Raw genomic sequence first — 21,167 nt, 5'->3', positions numbered from 1 at the left:
CCCGAGGAGCCCGAAGATTTAATTCGCTTTAATCATTATGAAACGATTAAAAGTATGGTCACTGATTATAGCCGATTCTGGCTCTTTAGGCCCGCCTCCTAACTGTATCCGGTCGCATTTCCGGTTTGGACCGGATCTAGGTTTCCATATCCGGTCTGACGTCCAATCGTAGCTCCGGTCCCAAAGGTTTTCCATTGTAAACAAAGGAAGGAGCTGCACGGCCATAGAATGGTCTTTTTTCACACAGTTTTTTTTATTTGGTAGCTGTTTGATTCCTCTACCCTCCTGGCATATGATCTGTGCACATATCGTCTGGTATGTGCGCGAACGTGCCCACGTGTTACCATAGCGCACAGCTGGCTGTTTCCAATGTTTTTTTTTCATGTAAACACTGGCGGATGGCAACGGATATGTCTATTCATTTATTCGAAAGCTGTCATCGAGTCTACACGTCTACTAGATGAGTCGCGCACAGATCGTGCACGATGCGTGCATGTGCCCACGTTAAAAGATAAGGACAATTTGGCAGGAAAACAGTTCAGCCTATGTTTAGAATAGCAGCAAATGAGTTAAAATCGCTAAAACGATAGAACGCAGTAAATGAAAACGTTCTAACAATCATCTTTTCTTTAATTAAAATCTAAAATATGAACCCTTGTTGTAAAAAAACAAAGTTGCCCTTTAAATTCTACTTAGTTGTGTGCCGGTGTCGCACCAAGAAAATAGTCGATCTGCAAGCTCCCAACGCATCCCACTGCGACACGTTTTGAGCTTGTAGATTTATAATTGGTCATTTCCATTCTTTGTCATATATGGGGTCCCCCACTCTGTTTATTTTATTTGATTCATGTATTTGCAAACGCCTGCATTTGGGAAATGCCTTCAATTCAGAAAAAACTAAAATCAAACAACAACAGTATGAATCAATGACCCACCATGAGCCTCTGAATCCTCTGGAAGATGATCTGGACTTTGTGCTTGACTGCATCTTGACTCTCATTGGTCCTGTAGGTACAATACAGGTACAAACAACCAATCAGTGGTCAGTCTATAGACATTTTAAAGAAATCAAGTATAAATCTGTGTGTTTGTGGAATACTTTGCTATTGTCATTCAGTTAATTGCACTTCTTTTTTTTCTCTCTCTCCTGACACGTCAAAGCCAATAGCTCTGTTTATTTGTTTATTTACATTAAAACTATATCTATATATATGGGCAATAAAGGTGCAATTCTGGTAAATTGCAAGTGTGGTTGCACTGACACGAGTTGCGAGGAATCCACTGGGAAGTGAATCCCGTCTTACTATTTATATTATATTACATTGTGGTGTCAAGTGAAGCATGACAACAGTGACAACAGTATGTGTAGCATGAGCACAAGCTTCACTTTTCTGTAAGAAAGCTGCATACCCTCCTCTCAATGGTTGTAGAATGGTGTTCATCACTAGGGAATGGATGGTACGATATAAAAATGTCATATCACGATTATTGTGACAAAAGAAATCGCGATTTACAATATTATCACGATAATCAAAATCCATTATCCTGGGGTGGAACATTTGCCAAAAAATAGCAGATCTACAAGCTCACAACGCGCCGCAACGCGACGCGTTGTGAGCTTGTAGATCGGCTATTTTTTGGCAAAGACATTTGAAAGAGACTGTATCAAGTACGTATATTATAACTACCTTTTACCAATTCTAGAAGGTTTAACAGTGGTACCAGATATGCAGCTCGGCAAATGAAAGGTGAATTGATCCCAGTGCATGACAGAGGAGGATATCGCGATAAATTAACTAATCTAGTGTCTATCCCGCGATGTCTCGCGAAATATTAAACGGTGTCTAAAGTGCCGATCCCGCGATGTGGCGCGAAATATACTGTATATACAGGAAAGCTGGCACTGGTTACCTTCGGTCCGGTGAATAAGGCTGGCACGGGTGAAGTCCGCGATTCGTTTCCATCGCACGTCCACGTGCACGCAAAAGTGTGCCATAGAAAACAAATGATCTTTACAGTACATTTACTCGAAAAAATACTTTTTCCGGCCAAGGATGGCATTGTTTTCTCGCTAAAATAGCACAACCATGATAACATAGATCCTCCTTCCTTGTTTACAATCTGAACTGGGACTAATGGTGGGTGAATCGTGAAGGTCGTCAAGTGGGAATTGTGAGCTCGATCTACTCCCGGCCTTCAAAAGAGTGGCCGCGAATGGATAAAATGGTCGGCACTTTGGACAATTAACCCTTTCATGTCTGAGGCACTAAATGGGTTAAATGTCCGCAATACGATTATCGTGAGTGTTTTTTATCACGATAAATGATAATATTGCTTATCGTCCCATGCCTATTCATCACCTACCCTCCTCTCACTAGGTTGTAGATGGTGCTCATAACCTCCTCCTCTTCACTGCTCAACTCTGAACTCTGACCTTGATCCAGCAGCAGGTCAGGGGTCACCTGAACATGGGAGACAATAGTGATCAGCTGTCATTAACAACGATACGTCCATTTATAGGCCTATAGAATAGTGATCACCTCTCACCAATGATGCACACATTTAAACCTATAGAAGATAATAGTGATCACCTGTCATCAATTATACATCCATTTAAAACACTTTCAACCTGGCATACCTATACAGGCAAAAATTATAAAAAAAAAAAAAAAAAAAAAAAAAATAGATCGGCTCTTTTTGAATTGTACAATAGGTGGCATACATGGCCGGTGGTTCCCAAACTTTTCAGGTCGAGACCCAAAAGAGAGATTACACATTTGCCCAGGACTCAAACTAGTGAAAATAGCAGATCTGCAAGTGCACAACGAGTTGTGATCGGCTAAGAAACTGGGAATTTTACCCATTAAAAATCAATTATTTATCCTGGGTCACACAGTTTGTGGTCATTAAGTGAGATGGTCAAAGCAGAATAAGAAAGTTCTCGTTTTTGAAAGAGACGTATCCTGGTGATATACCATCCTAAATCTATAAAACAAAACATGGAAATGCAGAATATTAGATTTATATTTCCTAACACCTTTTTACGTTATCTAGCTTAAAAGAAGAATAAGATAGATTTGTTAAATCAATACATTATGGGGCTTTTAAGCCGTGACATCATTTTGTAGTCAGACCTCCAAGCAGATTTATTGTCAATATCTGTCCCTCGCTATTTCAACATATCCGAGAAAAAAATAACGACTAAAGTATAATTCTACCACTTTCCTTTCAACAACAAAGAGAAGAAAAAATAGTAAATAGTAAAAATAGTGAAAAGATTCGCTTTTTTGGGGGGCAAAAGTTCTCTTCTGCCTACAAAATGATGTCAGACTTAATTGGTACCAGTCATTGACCTACTGGAAGAGACGCCCTTCCTTACCCATGTCTCCGTCTGATTCGCCGAAGGCGTCTCCCCGGCAACGTATCTCCCCGATGGCGCCGCGTGATTGGCCGAGGGCGCAGTAACCGCGGCGACGGATCCCGGGCCCCTGCCCAGGCTGCTGTGTGTGGACGACGGGGGAGAGGAGTAGGGGTTGGGGGTGATGTCCTCTGGACAGGGGGACGGACGTCTCTGTTGACCCGGCACACCTCCACGCTCCCACCTGGTGAGGGGGGGGGGGGGGGGGGGGGGGGAATACCAATACGGCACTTCAGACAATTCTGATGCACTTTGACTTTGAAGAGAGCAAATATTGCATGTTTTACTCCGCAACAATATTGAAAGCTTTAGTGATGGTTATTTTTTTTTATTTTAGTGATAGTACTAAGACAAAACATTATGGCATATGTTATACTTTTGCTATCCAAAAATAGCTGGTCTGTGTTATGAGTCCGCAGATCCAGGATTTCTGAAAATAGAAATGTGCAGTCCTTTTACTTTGGTACTGTACGTACGTACTGTATATTTTGATGCCAACACGTTTGTGCTCGACTCTTTAACATTTTGAATACAGGTTGTACATGGGCAAAGTATTCCACAAATGGAACGCATTATTACAAATATAGCATACAAGCTCACACTCGGTGCCGTGCTGTGAGCTTGTATATCTGCTATTTTTTTATAGTTTAAAGCATAAAGGAATGGTTAAAATCTAATGTAACAAAGATGCGTTCCCGGTCTCAATGGGTTAACCCATTTAGAACGGGTACACATTTTGTGTATCATTATGTTATGCTTTAACTATTGAAAAATAGCAGATATACAAGCTCGCAGCGCGGCACCGAGTGCCGCGCTGCGAGCTCGTAGATCTGTTATTTTTGAAAAGTCGTGAACATTAGAATTTTGACCCGATTCTATAAGTGTCTTTTGAATCCTTCTAAGGTTTTTTTGAAAAACCTATGTTTCTATAAGCCAGTACGCAAATAGCGCCATCTTGGATATTGCGCAATGCATTTTGGGTATGCGTGAAGGTTTCTGGGATGCATTGGGTCCATGCGCACCCAACACTAGAGGGCGCATCTACTCTATGGGCGCATCTCAGACACGCAGTGGGTTTGATAGTCTTGGAGGATGACAGACGCACACGACCAATTTTTGTCGGTGGACTAAATTAATTTAAATGCATGAAAGAAGGATTTAGTTGCCCTTTGCCGTGCAGCATGTCTTTTTTAAGTCTGCAACCTAACCAAAACAATATGCTCTATGCTACAGAAATAGAGGACCAGAGGAGGTCCAAACTAGGCTACTTTTTGCTTGTGCGATGCGTTCGTACAGTAACCTACCAATCAATGATTTGGGCTTTTACATCTCATTCAACCGTAATATGCAAAAATTTTGTTTTGTTAATTTTATGCCATGATGCCGATGGTGCAAGCAACTTGCCTGCATCGTGAATCTTGTCACAACTTTCACCACTTGGCACTTAATCCATTGCTACGATCAGACAGTCACTGTGCTTGCTCGTATCCAAGTTATTCCACGACCCATAGAAGGTTGGATCCCTGTTTTATTATCGTCAACTGAGTCCGGCTTGGTTCTTCAGATCACGCCGGCCGGTTCTGTTTGTCATAACAGTAAAGCTAAACCCCCGACGCTGAGCGAACCAAGAGTCCCGTACACAGCGCTGATAAACTGGAGAAGCCTTTGCCGTACAACAGTGTTTCTGCATATCTAAATGTCAGACACACAATCTCACAACCTGCCGCGTTGCGACGTGCTGTGAGCCCAGTAGCTCTTATATATTATGTCTTTATATTTTACTATGATGCGAGGCTTGCGAGGAGCAGCAGCAGCATAGAGTATGAGCAGCAGTAGCAAGCTGCCAGGCACTAAACCAGCTAGTGTCCGATCACGATAGTGACGATACAAACTTGATTATGATGTTTTAATGGTTGTAATACTTTATCCAAATAATAATATTAATGATGGGCTTAAATTATAGCCTAATAACAGCATTTCCCCAGGCGGCAGTAGCCGGTGGTCTTTATAATTAAGGGCCAATTAAACATTTGAACGGCCAATGGCATATAGGCCTATGCCTATTTATTGCAGCAAACTTGATATGATTCTTATTAATAGACTTATTATTTATTTATTTGTTTGGGTTTGTTTGTTTTTATCCCACGATGTTATAACCCATGTTTCACCCGGTGTCAATTATCCTAATGTAAACCTGGGCGCTACACTTCCTCTGCCGACCTGGAGAGACAATAACGGACTATTAGACTTACTTATAGCTCACTTAACAACTGTGGATAACATGATGTCCTCCCAGCCGTTTCGGAGGTTATCAGGATCGGATCGGTAAGACAAATTATGTCCCTATGACCCAGTAGTTTGGACCTCCTCTGGTCCTCCTATTTCTGTAGCATGTTGTTTTTGGTGTATAGGTTGCAGATTTAAAAGACATGCTGCACAACAATGGGCAACTAAATCCTTCTTTAATGCATTTAACACAACAATATCACGGTCTAATAAATACCGTCTTAGCTGAGGAACAGTTAAATTACTAATATTGGTCATCTGCGTCGCTGCGTCCGTCATCCTACAAGACTCTGCGATACGCCCCCTAGAGTTGGGTGCGCATGGACCCAATGCATCCCAGAGATCTTTGCGCATCCCCAAAATGCATTGCGGTATATCCAATATGGCGCTATTTGCGAACTGGCTTATGTCAGCAATCTGGCTATAGCCATCGTCAAAGAAAAGGTCCTTTTCCCTTTTAACTGGAGCTCAGTTAGTCTGTTCTTGAGAGACACTGTGTCAGTGGTTCTCAACCCTTTTCATGTGAAGGACCCCCAAAATGATATTTATTTGGCCACGGACCCCCATTTCAAAATATCTAGTTCCAGGGACCACCCAGAAGCAAAATTTGAGTTACAAACGTTCGCTTTGAAAATACATATATCCAAAGATTTGCACACATTTTCACGACTTTTTCAAAAATAGCAGATCTACAAGCTCGCAGCGCGGCACTCGGCGCCGCGCTGTGAGCTTGTATATCTGCTATTTTTCACTGGTTAAAGCGTTCAATAATTCTAGGCCTAAATGGGTTAAAGCATAAAGGAATGGTTAAAACCTAACGTAACAAAGATGCGTTCCCGCTCTCAATGGTTTACAAACTAAACTCTCAAGAACAGATGCAGTACACAGACATATACACTTCCTCCAGCACTCACCTGGTGGGGTGCGTGGGGACGGGACAGGGCTGTGACGAGGCAGGAGGGAGGTCAAGGAGGGACTGGCTGCCTGGAGAGACACCTGTCACCATCACAATGACCAGGAAGTGTCATACAGATAGTTGTGATATATTATTTAATTGGGTTTATGGCATTGAACTTTGGACCATAGCCACTTATAGGGATATTTCACTTGTGGTCATGTCATCATCTAATCAGGCTTTTGGGGAAATGTTATCGGAATAAACAAGGCCTGCTCACAAATTTGGAGGATGTCAGGAGAAGACAGGAAAAAAATGACGGGTGTTTTCATTGAATCTACCATGGTTAAAATGGAGTTTGAAATTGGGTTTGGGTATAGGAAGGTGGCAAAGGGGGGCAAATGGAGGTAAATTAAACTAAATACTGAATCAAGCATTTCAAAAACTCTCCTGATGTTCCCAAAAGCCTGATTGGACGATGAAATAACCCAAATGTTTTTTGAAAGTGAAATATCACTTTAAGAGAGAGAGAGAGAGAGAGAGAGAGAGAGAGAGAGAGAGAGAGAGGTAGATAGATGACCAAAATGCAAAGTACAGTAAAGGCCCTCTTACATCTAACAACTTGGTAAAGATTTCTCAGTCGTAATAAAATCGGGGCTATTTGCGGCGCGCTCCCGTGACTCAGTCGTTACTCAATCGTTAAATGTGAGGTAGTGGTCCGACTCGATTTTTACCCCAACTTGAGAGCCAGATTCTGTTACGAGAATATCAAACTGGTTTAATATTTTCACAAATCGGGGCTGAGTCTGAATGAATACAATGACGTAGCCTAGCCTACAACCAAAACAGAACAAGCCAAAAGCCGAGCCATTCATTCCCCAAAAGACGCTGCCTGAGCTGCCAGACTGCGGTCGTTGTTGGTGCGGCTTCTACAACAGCCCTTTATTAGTTATTTCTCCGCGTTTCCATTATTCCAAACATTCAACGTTGATAATAGTTGATAGGATCGATCTGCGCCGGCTAGACTGAGAGGAGAGAACTAGAGAGGAGAGGCACAGAGGGCTGGGGGAGGAAGGCGGAGCTCGGTGTGTGTGTGTGTGTGCACTGCATGTGCAGTGATGGAAAAGTAATCAAGTAAAAGTATCAATACTGCAATACTGTGATGCGACGCGCTGTGACTGAGCTTGTAGATCGGCTATTTTCATTTATGGTTAGCCTAATGCTTTATAATAATAATTTATTTAGGAACACAAGGCTATATAAAAGGCATATTTCAGCAAATAAAAGGGAATCTTGAACCAGTCTTTACACAATCTTTAGAGGCATACACATCTAACAACTGAAATCTTTGAAAAATCATCCTACAGTCTTTGGGGAGTCTTTTTCAAATCTTATAGTGTGAGGGGTAGTCTTTAAGAAATCTTTCCCAAATCTGTCCACAATCTTACCAAAGTTGTTAGGTGTAAGGCTAGCTTAAGGCATGATTAATTTACGACCAAAACATAATAAAGCTGAAGTAGGCCTATTGATATTTGGAGGTTCCGTACCTTTACTTGGACCCAGTGATCCGTTGAGCTGCGTCTGGTAGGACCCCTCGTCCCAGCGGCTCCGGCTCGGGGCCACCCCCACCCGGTCCAGGTTACCGTGGCTACCCAGTGGGTGGTGGTGCTGTGTGGGACCCTCCTCCCCCGTCCCTCCTCCACCTACAACTGTCACCGTCATTAGACTAGGAATGTCACCATCATCATCATACTACACCTGATCTGTCACCATCATTACAGGAGCAGTTCACCCCCAAAACGACTTATTTTCCATTGATTACTCACGCCATGGAGACTTGAGTTCAATAATATTTTCTGTTTTTTGTCACGTTCCTAAGACAAAGATGTGATTATAGTAAATCTTACCCTGACGGTTTCCCCATCCAGTGCCATGCATTTGGGTCCCCCACCAGGGCCATGCATTCGGGTCCCCATCCGGAATAAATGGGGGTAAATTTGCTAATCACATTTTTCTCTTAGGAATGCGACAAATACAAAAAGGTATCATTGAATTCAAGTCTCTATGGCATGAGTAATCAATAGAAAAAAAGTCATTTGGGGGTTGAACTACTCCTTTAAATATATTTGATTCATACAGGGCGAGGCCTACCTCCTCCTCCAGGCTCTGTGTCCAGCAGTGAGCCGTGGGAGTGGGCCCTCCGCAGCACGCCACTCCTAAGCCCCTCCCCTTCTCCCGCTGGGCGTGGCTCCTCCTCCCTGCCCCTGCCAGGCAGGCTGCCGTAGCCGTATTGTGTCCTCAGCTGCACACCGTACGAGTCACCGTTCTCACCTATAGGGGTGGGACCCAGAGTAGTTCAAGAGGAGAGTAGCGTCACGCTTTGATCTCGCTGCAGACCGGAAGTTGTGTTGCTGGAGCCTGGTGACATTCTTAACAACAGTTTGCTGCTCTTCAGCCCCGTCCACCTCCACTGTAACCGAGGTGTTTTCACTCGCTGGTAAGTAGACTAAATCACGTCTTTTTCCCCCTTTTAACGATTTCACGGGACTCTCCAAGTTAGGCAACATTATTATGTCACGTAATCGGCTCTAATGAATGGTTAATGTAAGAAAATTTACTTTATTGAATTTAAAATTATTGACTTTATTGACTTTAAAGTTGACTTAAATTAACTCATTTGCTGCTATTTTAAACATAGGCTGAACTGTTTTCCTGCCAAATTTTCCTTACCTTTTAACGTGGGCACGTGCACGCATAGTGCACGATCTGTGCGCGACTCATGTAGTAGACGGGTAGACTTGATGACAGCTTTCGAATAAAAATAAATCCATTGGAATAGACATATCCGTTGCCAGGCTGTATCCCTGCTGTATCTGCCCGTGTTACATAAGAAAACATTTTGAAACAGCCAGCTGTGCGCTATGGTAACACGTGGACACGTTCGCGCACATAGCAGACGATATGTGCGCAGATCATATGCCAGGCGGGTAGTGGAATCAAACAGCTACCAAATTAAAAAAAAAAACACGTGAAAAAAGACGATGATATGACCGGGCAGGCTGCTTCCTTGTTTACACTGGAAACCTATGGGAACGGAGCTACGATCGGACCTCAGACCGGATATGGAAACCTAGATCCGGTCCAAACCGGAAATACGACCGGATACAGTTAGGAGGCGGGCCTAAAGAGCCAGAATCGGCTATAATCAGCGATCATACTTTTAATCGTTTCATAATGATTAAAGCTAATTAAATTTCCGGGATCTACGGGCATCGCAGAGTGGTACAGCGGGAAATCTCTGGTTTCGACGGGGATAGCAGGAAATTAGTTAACTTGGAGAGTTAATTTAAGTCGATTTTAAAGTCAATAATGCGTTAAAAGGGAGAAAAGACGTGATTTTGTCTACTTACCAGCGAGTGAAAACGCCTCGGTTACAATGGAGGTGGACAAGGCTGAAGAGCAACAGGAATATCACCAGACTCCAGTAAGCTAAATGGTGACGTCACGTCCGCTTTCCACGCTTACAATGGGAGTCGATGTCAGAACTCTCTCTATCTATGGGTCTGGTCTGGTGCGACCACCATGGATTATGAATACGATCAGTGTTTTCTAAAGACTGGCTCATTCACCCTACATTTTTGTTATCATCATTTCCTTTTTATTTTTATTAATTCAAGAGATAAAAAAAAATAAAAAAACACTGATATACAAGCTCACGGCGCAGCACAGAGTGCCGCACTGCGAGCTTGTATATCTGCCATTTAAAAAAAAAAATGCAAATCTTTGAATAGCCTATATATTTTTGAAAGCAAACATTTGTAGCTCAAATCTTTCTTTCGCAGGGTCCCTGGAACTAAATATTTTGAGACGGGGGTCGGCGGCCAAATACATATCATTCTAGCGGTCCTTGACATGAAAGAGTTTGAGAACTACTGACATAGAAACATGTGTTTTTCAAAAAACTTTAGAAGGATTTAAAAGTCATTCATAGAATCGGGTAAGACTTGCACAAATTTTCACGATTTTTCAAAAATAGCAGATCTACAGGCTCGGAGCACTGAGAGCTTGTTGCGACCGTCAGGGAGCAGTTTACTATGAAAACCTCCACCGGCCGTCCGTCCGTCGGTCGGTCACACGTCACACCTTTGCCCTGCTCATATCTCCGCATCAGTATATAGGGCTTGTTTGTTTATTGTATGACATCACGCCACATCATCAGCTGTGGACTCTGTGATGTCATCGTATCGCATCAGTATATAGGGCTTGTTTGTTTATTGTATGACATCACGCCACATCATCAGCTGTGGACTCTGTGATGTCATCGTATCTCCATATATGGCCATCTCCGTATATGGAGATATAAGTCGTCCATGCCCAAGTATGGGCTGGTGAGGTCAGACTTTGTGTGATGCGTAGGTTATCTCCATATATGGAGATTCAACATTCCAGGTGTAACTATGGCTACCCGTATGACGTGAGAGGTGGAGGTTGTGATATTTGTGGAGATAAGCGACCAACGGTCGCTTATCTCCCGATTAGGGAGTCTTACTGGTATATCTCCTATTTTGTAATAGGCCTAGTTAAAGCATAAAATAATGGTCAAAGTAATAATGCATTCCAGGTCCAGTAGAAGCAGCGTACCGTCAGTGTTGATTTTGTCGACTTGTTTGTCGACTAAAAAAAAAAGACTAAATATATTGGCAATTTCGTCAACAAAAAAAAAAACTAGACTAAAACGTTAAGGGAGGGACTAGTGGAGAAGAGAGTCATTTTATGTTTGGTTGTTCTCAGGTGTTGTGTGCTGAAAATAGCCGATCTACAAGCTCACAACGCGTCGCAGCGCAGATCTGCTATTTTCAGCACACAACCAAGTGTAAAATCAGTCATTACGATGCCAAGGCCTGCCAAAATACATTTCAGTTGACTAAACCAACTGTAGATTTAGTGGCCTAGAGATGTATGATATTTAGTCGACTATGACTAAAGGGCTTTGCAGACAGGCGCGATTTTTCGCAAGGAAAAAACTGACAATTTCCTTTTTTTAAAAGAAACCAATGATTCTCTATGACCTCATGCACACCTGCTCCGAATCTGCCGTGTGACAATTGGCTGCGGCAGTGCGTTTTCTTTCCCGATCGAACCCAGTTCGATTTGTGAGTCTTTTCGCATGCGGTTAAAAAACTCATTGACTCCTTTTATGAATCCTTTTCGGATCCGCAGTGTGGATTCCGCACAGCCTTGCAATGCGTTTTAATCATGCAGCAAACGAAAAGAAACGCAACAGGCCTGTGTGCAAAGCCCCTTTACCCATTTAGGCCTAGAATTATTGAATGCTTTAACCAGTGAAAAATAGCAGATATACAAGCTCACAGCAGATATACAAGCTCACAGCAGATATACAAGCTCACAGCAGATATACAAGCTCACAGCAGATATACAAGCTCACAGCGCGGCACCAAGTGCCGCGCTGCGAGCCTGTAGATCTGCTATTTTTGAAAAAGTCGTGAAAATGTGTGCAAATCTTTCAATATATGTATTTTTAAAGCGAACGCTTGTAACTCAAATGTTGCTTCTGGGTGGACCCTGGAACTAAATATTTTGAGATGGGGGTCCGTGGCCAAATAAATATCATTTTGGGGGTCCTTCACATGAAAAGGTTTGAGAACCATTGACAGTAGTCTCTCAAAAACAGGCAAACTGAGCTCCAGTTAAGTGAAAAGGACCTTTTCTTTGACGATGGCCGGCCAGATTGCTGACATAGAAACATAGGGTTTTCTAAAAAATCTTAGAAGGATTCAAAAGACACTTATAGAATCGGGTCAAAATTATAATTTTCACGACTTTTCAAAAATAGCAGATCTACAAGCTGCGAGCTTGTATATCTGCTATTTTTCAATAGTTAAAGCATAAAATAATGATACACAATATAGTGTACCCGTTCTAAATGGGTTAAAACTAAATGAAAATTTGCTGTCAAAAACAACATCGTGTTAGCGTCCCCGTTCCCCCGTCTCTCACCTCCGTCTTTGAGCACCACGTAGGGCTGTCCGTGGATGCCCTGGACGCGGATGGCCACGCCGTAGCGGTGGGCCGAGCCGCCCCCCTGGGCCTTGGCTCTGGTCCTGCCCTTGGCGGGCGAGGCCGGCAGACCCCCGCCCGAGTCGCGCTGGTCGTTGATGAAGCGGATCTGAACGCCGTGGTCCACCGCCGCCGCCGGGCTCCTCCGCACGGCCGCCATGCTGCAGAGAGGAGGGAGAGACCAGAAAACATTGATTGATTGATTGATTGATTGAAGACTTTATTAGAAGTTTGCATAGGAAAAGGTTAGGGCTGTCACGATATGACATTTTACATGACGATTAATTGTCATTCAAATAATTGGCGATTAACGATTTAATTGTGTTTTTGTCGTTGATAATTACATTTCTGTTTGGCTTTTAGGCTTTGAAGTTGCATATGGCATATATGACACATAACCTAAATATACAAATACATTACTGACATATTTGACGACTTACTACTTAAAAAATAACATTGATAGTGGAAATAGCCGATCTACAAGCTCACAACGCGTCGCGATGCGACGCGTTGTGAGCTTGTAGATCTGCTATTTCCACTATTTTTGACTCTTTTTTTAAATATATGAAAGTTTTTCAAGATGGAAACGATTATGACGATTATGAAAAATAATCACGATTATGTCAAATAATCACGATTAGACGATTATGTAATAATTGTGACAGCCCTAGAAAAGGTACAGTTTCATGACAGTACAGTTCACTGGTCACACAAGGTCTACTAAAAGGAGATCCATGAAAAGACTACGCTTATTTCCACAGGAAACCATTAAAGTATCTCATATAACATTGAATGACAGACGAATAGAACACAGTACTATGCAGTAGATATGTAAAGAAAAGAAAATGAGAGAACAAAAAAAGAAAACAGTAAGTCTAAACAAACAGTAAGTATATACAAAGAAGGGGCAGGGGAGGGTAGGGTTGGGCTAGGTTAGTTTTTTGCGAACGGCTGCTGCCTGTAAGTGGTTTTTCAGGGCAATTTTAAAGGATGCTAGTGATCCACACTCCTTTATGGCCTTCGGTAAGGCTTTCCACATTTTGGTGGTATAGCAGAAAAAAAGAGTTTGACCCTTTGTTGGTTTTGACTCTGGGTTGAAAGTGATCTGTGGCACTGCCTCTGGTGTTGTAATTATGGACATCCTTAAAGCTATACTGTGTAAGTTGCTCAACTAGTGGTCAGTAGCGTTATAGCAAACCGCGGTCGCGTCTGCTTTTTTCGGCCGTTTTTCGCCGCGGACCAGGCCTTCAGACCCCCGCGTCCGCCTCGCCCGCCTCGCCAAGTCGCCACGCATCCGTAGTGTCCCTCTGCGGACCGGCGTTGGGGAGGTTTACAGGCTAGACTTCTAGACCAGTGTAAACAAAGCTGTTGAAGCAAGCTATTTCCTGAAGAGACCTCAAGATGCACTGTCATTGGCCGGTAGTGTATCATCTGTGTATGATCTGCAATGTGATTGGCCAACGTATACACAACGTATACGGATGATGCAGATGACGTCATTTTGCCGCGAAATCCCGCCCCTGTCACGGCTAAGTAGAAAACATATAAAGAAAAGGCTTTTGGGGCTGAAATTAACGGAGTGGGGGTTCTAAAACTTTACCGATTTAATAGTTAGGACAATTTTAAGATATGTTTTATAAAAAAAGTTACATAGTATAACTTTAATGTTTATAAAGTATGTTGACAGGTACTTGGGTATCATAGTGGTGTAGTGTATCATTACGGCCGCCATGCTGCAGAGAGGAGAGAGAGAGACCAGAACACCAACAGGGCTGTCACCATCAGGCATCAGGACATGAAAATGTTACCATTCATTCATGGAATTTGATCTCAAAATCTGGAATTAGATCTCAAAATCTAATTCCATGCAATACACAGTCATGTATAGAGCTATGAACGAGCTGCATAGTCTTCCATCACAAATCATACCGGCAAAAAGTAAATCTGATTTTAAAAAGAAATTAAAGAAATATCCAATGGTGTTAGCCTTTGATAAGGGCTAACACGACAATGCACAATGTTTAATGTTTCTATATAGAATATAATGTATTTGTATTTTTGGGGGTTGTTGAGATATCATGATTTACCATAATTATTATTTGTTTGTTTTATATTTTGGTTGCATTTTAACATTTTTAACTGTTTCTTATATTGTACTGTGAAATGTATTAATGTTTTGTAATGTATTTTATCTCTGTGGACCCCAGGAAGAGTAGCCGCTGCTAAGGTAGTAGCTAATGGGGATCCAAATAAACAATAAACAATAATTGTCACACAAATGAACAGCGACTGACAATTGAATGCCAAAAGAGAGTATGAGCGTGCATAAAGTGCCCTAGCTACACCAGCCAGCCCTCCACCTCAGCGTTGCGTGTGAGCCTCCATCAATGATTACTGTGTACAGATAGATAGTGGAGTTTCACTCTCAGTCTGCACTAGAGACACACCCCTGACCTCCATAAACAAACACCTGGCATCTCTACTTCCTGTTGTCCCTGCTAGTAATAATTGTGACAGCACATTTTTTTGGTTTCGATGCAGTCGTAGTCTTTTGAATGACATTTCATTTTGTAGTTTAATATTTGACTCACCTGAAAAGTTTTAGATTTAGTCTAGTTTTAGTCGACTAAATATGATGATTTGGACGACTAAATCTGAAGTTGGTTTTGCCGAGAAAAATATATATGTTGGCGTGCCTTGATGGCGTCGTAATGGCTGATTTTAAAGCACAGTTGGTTGCATGATGTAAATACTAAATAGCCAATCAACACTAAGGTCTCAGAGGCACGGGCAAGCACAGGTCATGTTCTACTTGCCCCAAGGCCATGCCCACATGCCGGAAAAGTAGATACAATTTGAATTACCGTTCAATTTAACACGTTTTCTTTTTCCTGGGGATTTGTGATAAAAAAAAATCATACCAATTTTTTTATGCCAAATACATATAGTTAAGAATATGACTATGGGTTCACACTTGTTTTGTATTTTTAAGTCTAGCAACAGTGAAAACAGCAGCACATTATAAGTAAGCCGTGCTCTTGTTTTATATTCCACACCCCAGAGGACTCTGGCCAAATTCAGGTGTTGTGTTTAGATGGTTGTGTGTGTCCCCTCTCAAACTAGCACTTGAAAGCAAACTCCACCTGCCCCAAAGTTTACCTAGGGTCCTGGACACCCTTTTGAGAACCACTGCTTTATGTATTTGTCGTATGGCTGTGCAACTTTGTTTACAAAGCCTAAATAACAAAGAGAAATGTAATTTGTCAATACTGGAAACTGACACACACACACACACACACACACACACACACACACACACACACACACACACACACACACACACACACACACACACACACACACACACACACACACACACACACACACACACACACACACACACACACACACAATTTGCAGAGGTTGACCCCAACGGTTTCCCGAATGCCTGTGGCAAATACATAAAATGTTCAGGCAAGTGGAGTTTGCTTTCAGCTTGCCTGACGGGCAAGTGTATTTAAAAGGGGAAGCAACTGTCTTCATTAAATATTATTGGTTATTCACGAAAAAAAGATAAAAAAATTGTTACCATTTTACAAGTAGCAGTTGTGCTCATTCAGGCTATTTAAAGTGACTGTCGCTACTCTGCATTTATCAATTACTTTTTGGGCAAGTGGGCATGACCGGGCATGACCTTATTTGCGCAAGTAAAACTTAACCTGTACTTGCCCAACGGGCAAGTGCCTCTTAGACTTTAGTGTCAACGCCTGTAATTTGTCAACTAAACGATAATGATCTTGACAGCCCTAACACCAGTTAAAGTGTTTAATTTGATACAACAGTATACTTTCAGCGACTAGAAGTCAGTCCAATAAGAGACATGATAGCTTTCTGTCATCGAATTTGCAACTAAGTTGCACAAAGATCTTCTCCTACAGGGGGTCCCTGGCTCCAGATCGTTTACAGCGGGGGGGTCCACGACCCAATACGTCTCAATGTGAGGGTCCTCGCCATGAGAACATTTGAGCTGAACAAAAGCATCACTGAACCCACGCTAACTGTCTCCAAGCAGAGACACAACTGACCCATATTACACAGCCTGCCTCCCCGCCCCCACTGTGTCTCACACACACACACACACACACACACACACACACACACACACACACACACACACACACACACACACACACACACACACACACACACACACACACACACACACACACACACACACACACACACACACACACACACACACACAGTGTCAGAGCTCAACAAACAAAGTGGTCCCATGCTGAGCTCTCATTACACCATGACACCCAACACACACACACACACACACACACACACACACACACACACACACACACGCACACACAGACAAACCCACTAGATTCCCAAATCACTCTAAAAGAACTACAAGACAAAATAAAAACACCAAAACAGACCACATTTACACCCTCAACGCCCCTTATCGACAACCAAATAAACAAAAACAAACTATTCTCCTGCTTTGTCGACTTCAAAAAAGCATTGGATTCAATCTGGCACGAGGATGCAGGCACACGCGCACGCACACGCACACACACACACTACACAAACGTGCTTCACGTTCATTCAAACGCTTTATTGACAGTGTTGACGCTGCACCCCACGATGTCTTGAATACAAGGACAATGGTTGTTGGTCTAACATTCCTTTACGGTGAATGAATAATCAAACGTTAATAAGAAAACACTGAATGGAATTTTATAGGGTATGTACAGCCGCCATATTGGACAGAAAGCTGGCCTCTTCCAGGTCTGGATATTCATCATTGTACAGTCACGGCCACTTGGCCTTTGTCAGATGTTAGGCCATTGAAAGAATTAATTGTAATTAAGGGTTAAGGATGATTTAAAAGTTGATGTGTAGAGCGGGGGTTTTCAAAGTGGGTGACGGGGCACCCTGGGGTGCCGTGACGGCAGTCCAGGGTTGCCGCGAGATAATTTGATAATATTTGGAATTTATTTGGACACTTGAAGAAATATTTAGTATCATTTTAAACTTGAAGTACAAAGTTATTTTCAGTCAGTTCTCACCCAAATGGCTTTTATCTCAACGTTTTCCTCGCAACATAATCACTAAAATATCGTCACTGTCGGGCAGAAACCTCGTATCTCCAAGTTCCAAATGTGTACGTAAAGCATTTGCATTTGTAAAGCAAAGCCCTGCTTCATCATACAAGACTGTCGCACAAAACTAGTGAAAACAGCTGATCTACAAGCACACAACGCCTCGCGATGCGAGGCATTGTGTGCTTGTAGATCTGCTGTTTTCACTAGTTTAGTACATTTTATAGATGATAAATACAAAACGAACGGTTTTGGACATACAAGGTTTCCACCCGACAACGACGATATGCTATAAATATAAGGTGCTGGGAGGGGAAATTATAATGTAGGGGTGCCCTCGGATTAAAATATATATTTATGGGGTGCCCTGAGACAAAAAAGTCTGGGAACCCCAACCCCTGGTGTAGAAAGACATGTAGTGAAATAAATTCATTAAGATATTTACAATCTGATCTATATACTGTATGCTCAGTCCTCCATCAAAAAGAAAGTTGTTGGATTGGTTTGAAAGACGAGGACTCAGGGGAGTTAAGGATTCAGAATCTCAACAAAAGCCACCGGAAAGTCCTTTGTTGAGATTCTGAATGACAAGAATAAGACTGGTGTCTACATATTGACAAGAAAGAGACAGAGGAGAAAGTGGTACAGTCAGCTGGGGCATTAAGGCCATTTAGACCTAGAATTATTGATTGCTTTAACTATTGAAAAATAGCAGATATACAAGGTCACAGCGTGGCACCGAGTGCCGCGCTGCGAGCTTGTAGATCTGCTATTTTTGAAAAAGTCGTGAAAATGTGTGCAAATCTTTGAACATATGTATTTTCAAAGCAAACATTTGTAACTCAAATTTTGCTTCTGGGTGGTCCCTGGAACTAGACATTTTGAAATGGGGGTCCGTGGCCAAATAAATATCATTTTGGGGGTCCTTCACATGAAAAGGTTTGAGAACCACTAACATAGTAGTCTCTCAAGAACAGACTAACTGAGCTCCAGTTAAGTGAAAAGGACCTTTTCTTTGACGATGACTGGCCAGATTGCTGACATAGAAACATAGTTTTTTTTCCCAAAAATCTTAGGATCCAAAAGACACTTATAGAATCAGGTAAAAATTCTAATTTTCACGAGATTTTTCAAAAATAGCAGATCTACAAGCTCACAGTGCGGCACTCGGTGCCGCGCTGTGAGCTTGTATATCTGCTATTTTTCAATAGTTAAAGCATAAAATAATGAAACACAAAATGTGTACCCGTTCTAAATGGGTTAAGGCCACTGTGGCCTCAGGGCATGACATTCTTTGATGAGCACAAGGCCAAACTGAGAGGCATCGAGCAGGAGCGTCACACGTGGGGGAAGTGGGACTGAGTTACTAGGGCCCAAGGCAGTGTTGGGAAAGTTCACTTTCAAAATGAACTAGTTCAAGTTCAAGTTCAAAACTTCTAAAATGAACTAGTTCATTTCATAGTTCATTCAATTCTACATTTTGAACTAAAGTTCATGGTTCACCAAAATGAACTAACTTAGTTATTTTTTAGTTATTTTTTTAACCATAATATTTTTATACTGTTGGCTATTAAAAAAAATGTTTAGACGTTGCTGCAAGCCATTATTTGTCAAAATTATTGACACAGCCCATATAGAACCACACACAGCAATAATTGCATCCAGCTTAACATTGAGGTGCCCACAATATTTAGGTGCCCACTGCCCAGTGCCCAGTCTTCCTGCACCCTTATTGTGAAGGGCTGAAGGCAGAAGTTTCTAAACCTTGCGCACAGCATGTTTCTGCGTTGGTTAAAATAGCTGATCTACAAGCTCACGTTGTCTCGTGGATGCGACGCGTTGTGAGCTTGCAGATCAGCTATTTTCGCCGTGCAACACACATACGACAAAGTAGTCAGGCTTTGCTTGCGAGTTGCGACTGCGAGACGTAACGAGGAGGAGATTCACAGTCATGTGATGAAGCACCCAGCTGCAGCACCGCATATCAACGTTCGCGAGGAGCTGCGTGCAGTGCGTGCTATTGGAGCATGTGAATGAAAAAGAGCCGAGAGGACAGACGACCGCGGAGGCGTGGACAGCCGCATGAACGGCCGACGAACGCCGTTCACGGGCGTCAGAATGAACGCGTTCGACAATATCGTTCATCAAGCAAAAACAAAGAACGTTCAGAACGCTCAAAGAACGTGTTCATGAACGATCGTCGATCGTTCATTGAACGCGTTCGGGTACAACACTGGCCCAAGGTGGAGGGGCCTTAATTATTTAGCTATTGAAAAATAGCAGATATTATACAAGCTCACAGCGCGGCACGGTGCAAGCTTGTAGATCTGCTATTTTTGAAAAGCCGTGAAAATGTATACATTTGTAACTACATTTTTTTGCTTCTGGGGGGTCCCTGGAACTAAATAATTTGAGATGGGGGTCCGTGGACAAATACATATCATTTTGGGGGTCCTTGACCCCCAAAATGATATGACCCCACTGACATAGAAACATGGGTTTTTCAAAAAACCTTAGAAGGATTTGAAATATTCAAAGATTTGCACAAATTGACACGATAAAAAAAAAATAGCAGATCTACAAGCTCACAGCACGGCATTTAGGCCTAAGTCCGATTGAATAAAGCATTAAAGACCTGAAGTCTGATTTGAATATTACCCACTGTTTTTTTTTCTTCTGGAAAACGTATTACTAAGCCTCTGTAGCAGTTAGGGGAAAAAAATCGAAAACTATTTGATAGCTTACACCTTTGGCTTTCATAGAAAAAAAATCGGAAAAAAAACGTTAAATATTTTTTTTTGAAAATGACTGTACTACATACTGTACATACTGTAATACACAAAAATGTGTTCCCAGCCTGAAGGGGTAATATACTTTAAACCCATTCAGAACGGGTACACATTATTGTGTATCATTATTTTATGCTTTAACTATTGAAAAATAGCAGATATACAAGCTCACAGCGCGGCACTCATCTGCTATTTTTGAAAAATTGTGAAAATTTGAATTTTGACCCGATTCTATAAGTGTCTTTTGAATCCTTCTAAGGTTTTTTGAAAAAACCTATGTTTCTATGTCAGCAATCTGGCCAGCAATCGTCAAAGAAAAGGTCATTTTCACTTAAATGGAGCTCAGTTAGTCTGTTCTTGAGAGACTACTATGTCAGTGGCTCTCAAACCTTTTCATGTGAAGGACCCCCAAAATGATATGTATTTGGCCACGGACCCCCATCTCAAAATATTTAGTTCCAGGGACCCCCCAGAAGCAAAATGTTTTCACGACTTAGCAGATCTACAAGCTCGCAGCGCGGCACTCGGTGCCGCGCTGTGAGCTTGTATATCTGCTATTTTTCACTGGTTAAAGCATTCAATAA

At 42.1% G+C, this 21,167-nt stretch overlaps 1 protein-coding gene across 1 annotated transcript in view; it reads right to left on the bottom strand.

The window, feature by feature from the left end:
• Positions 1-21,167, bottom strand: part of LOC308301406 (cingulin-like) — an 82,248-nt gene that overhangs the window by 49,577 nt on the left and 11,504 nt on the right. The window contains exons 2-8 of the mRNA XM_080745386.1: positions 12,618-12,838; positions 8,751-8,930; positions 8,147-8,308; positions 6,619-6,700; positions 3,380-3,602; positions 2,365-2,462; positions 936-1,005 (exon numbers count right to left, since the gene is read on the bottom strand). Of these exons, the coding sequence (XP_080601512.1) occupies positions 936-1,005; positions 2,365-2,462; positions 3,380-3,602; positions 6,619-6,700; positions 8,147-8,308; positions 8,751-8,930; positions 12,618-12,837 (1,035 nt within the window). The 5' untranslated portion in view covers position 12,838. The remainder of the gene's footprint in view (positions 1-935; positions 1,006-2,364; positions 2,463-3,379; positions 3,603-6,618; positions 6,701-8,146; positions 8,309-8,750; positions 8,931-12,617; positions 12,839-21,167) is intronic.

The sequence above is a fragment of the Nannobrachium achirus genome (genome assembly GCF_963921795.1).
Source record: "Nannobrachium achirus genome assembly, chromosome: 2".
Classification (NCBI taxonomy): domain Eukaryota; kingdom Metazoa; phylum Chordata; class Actinopteri; order Myctophiformes; family Myctophidae; genus Nannobrachium; species Nannobrachium achirus.
The sequence above is the reverse complement of the archived record's forward strand: the minus strand, read 5'-3'. Positions and strand labels throughout refer to the sequence as shown.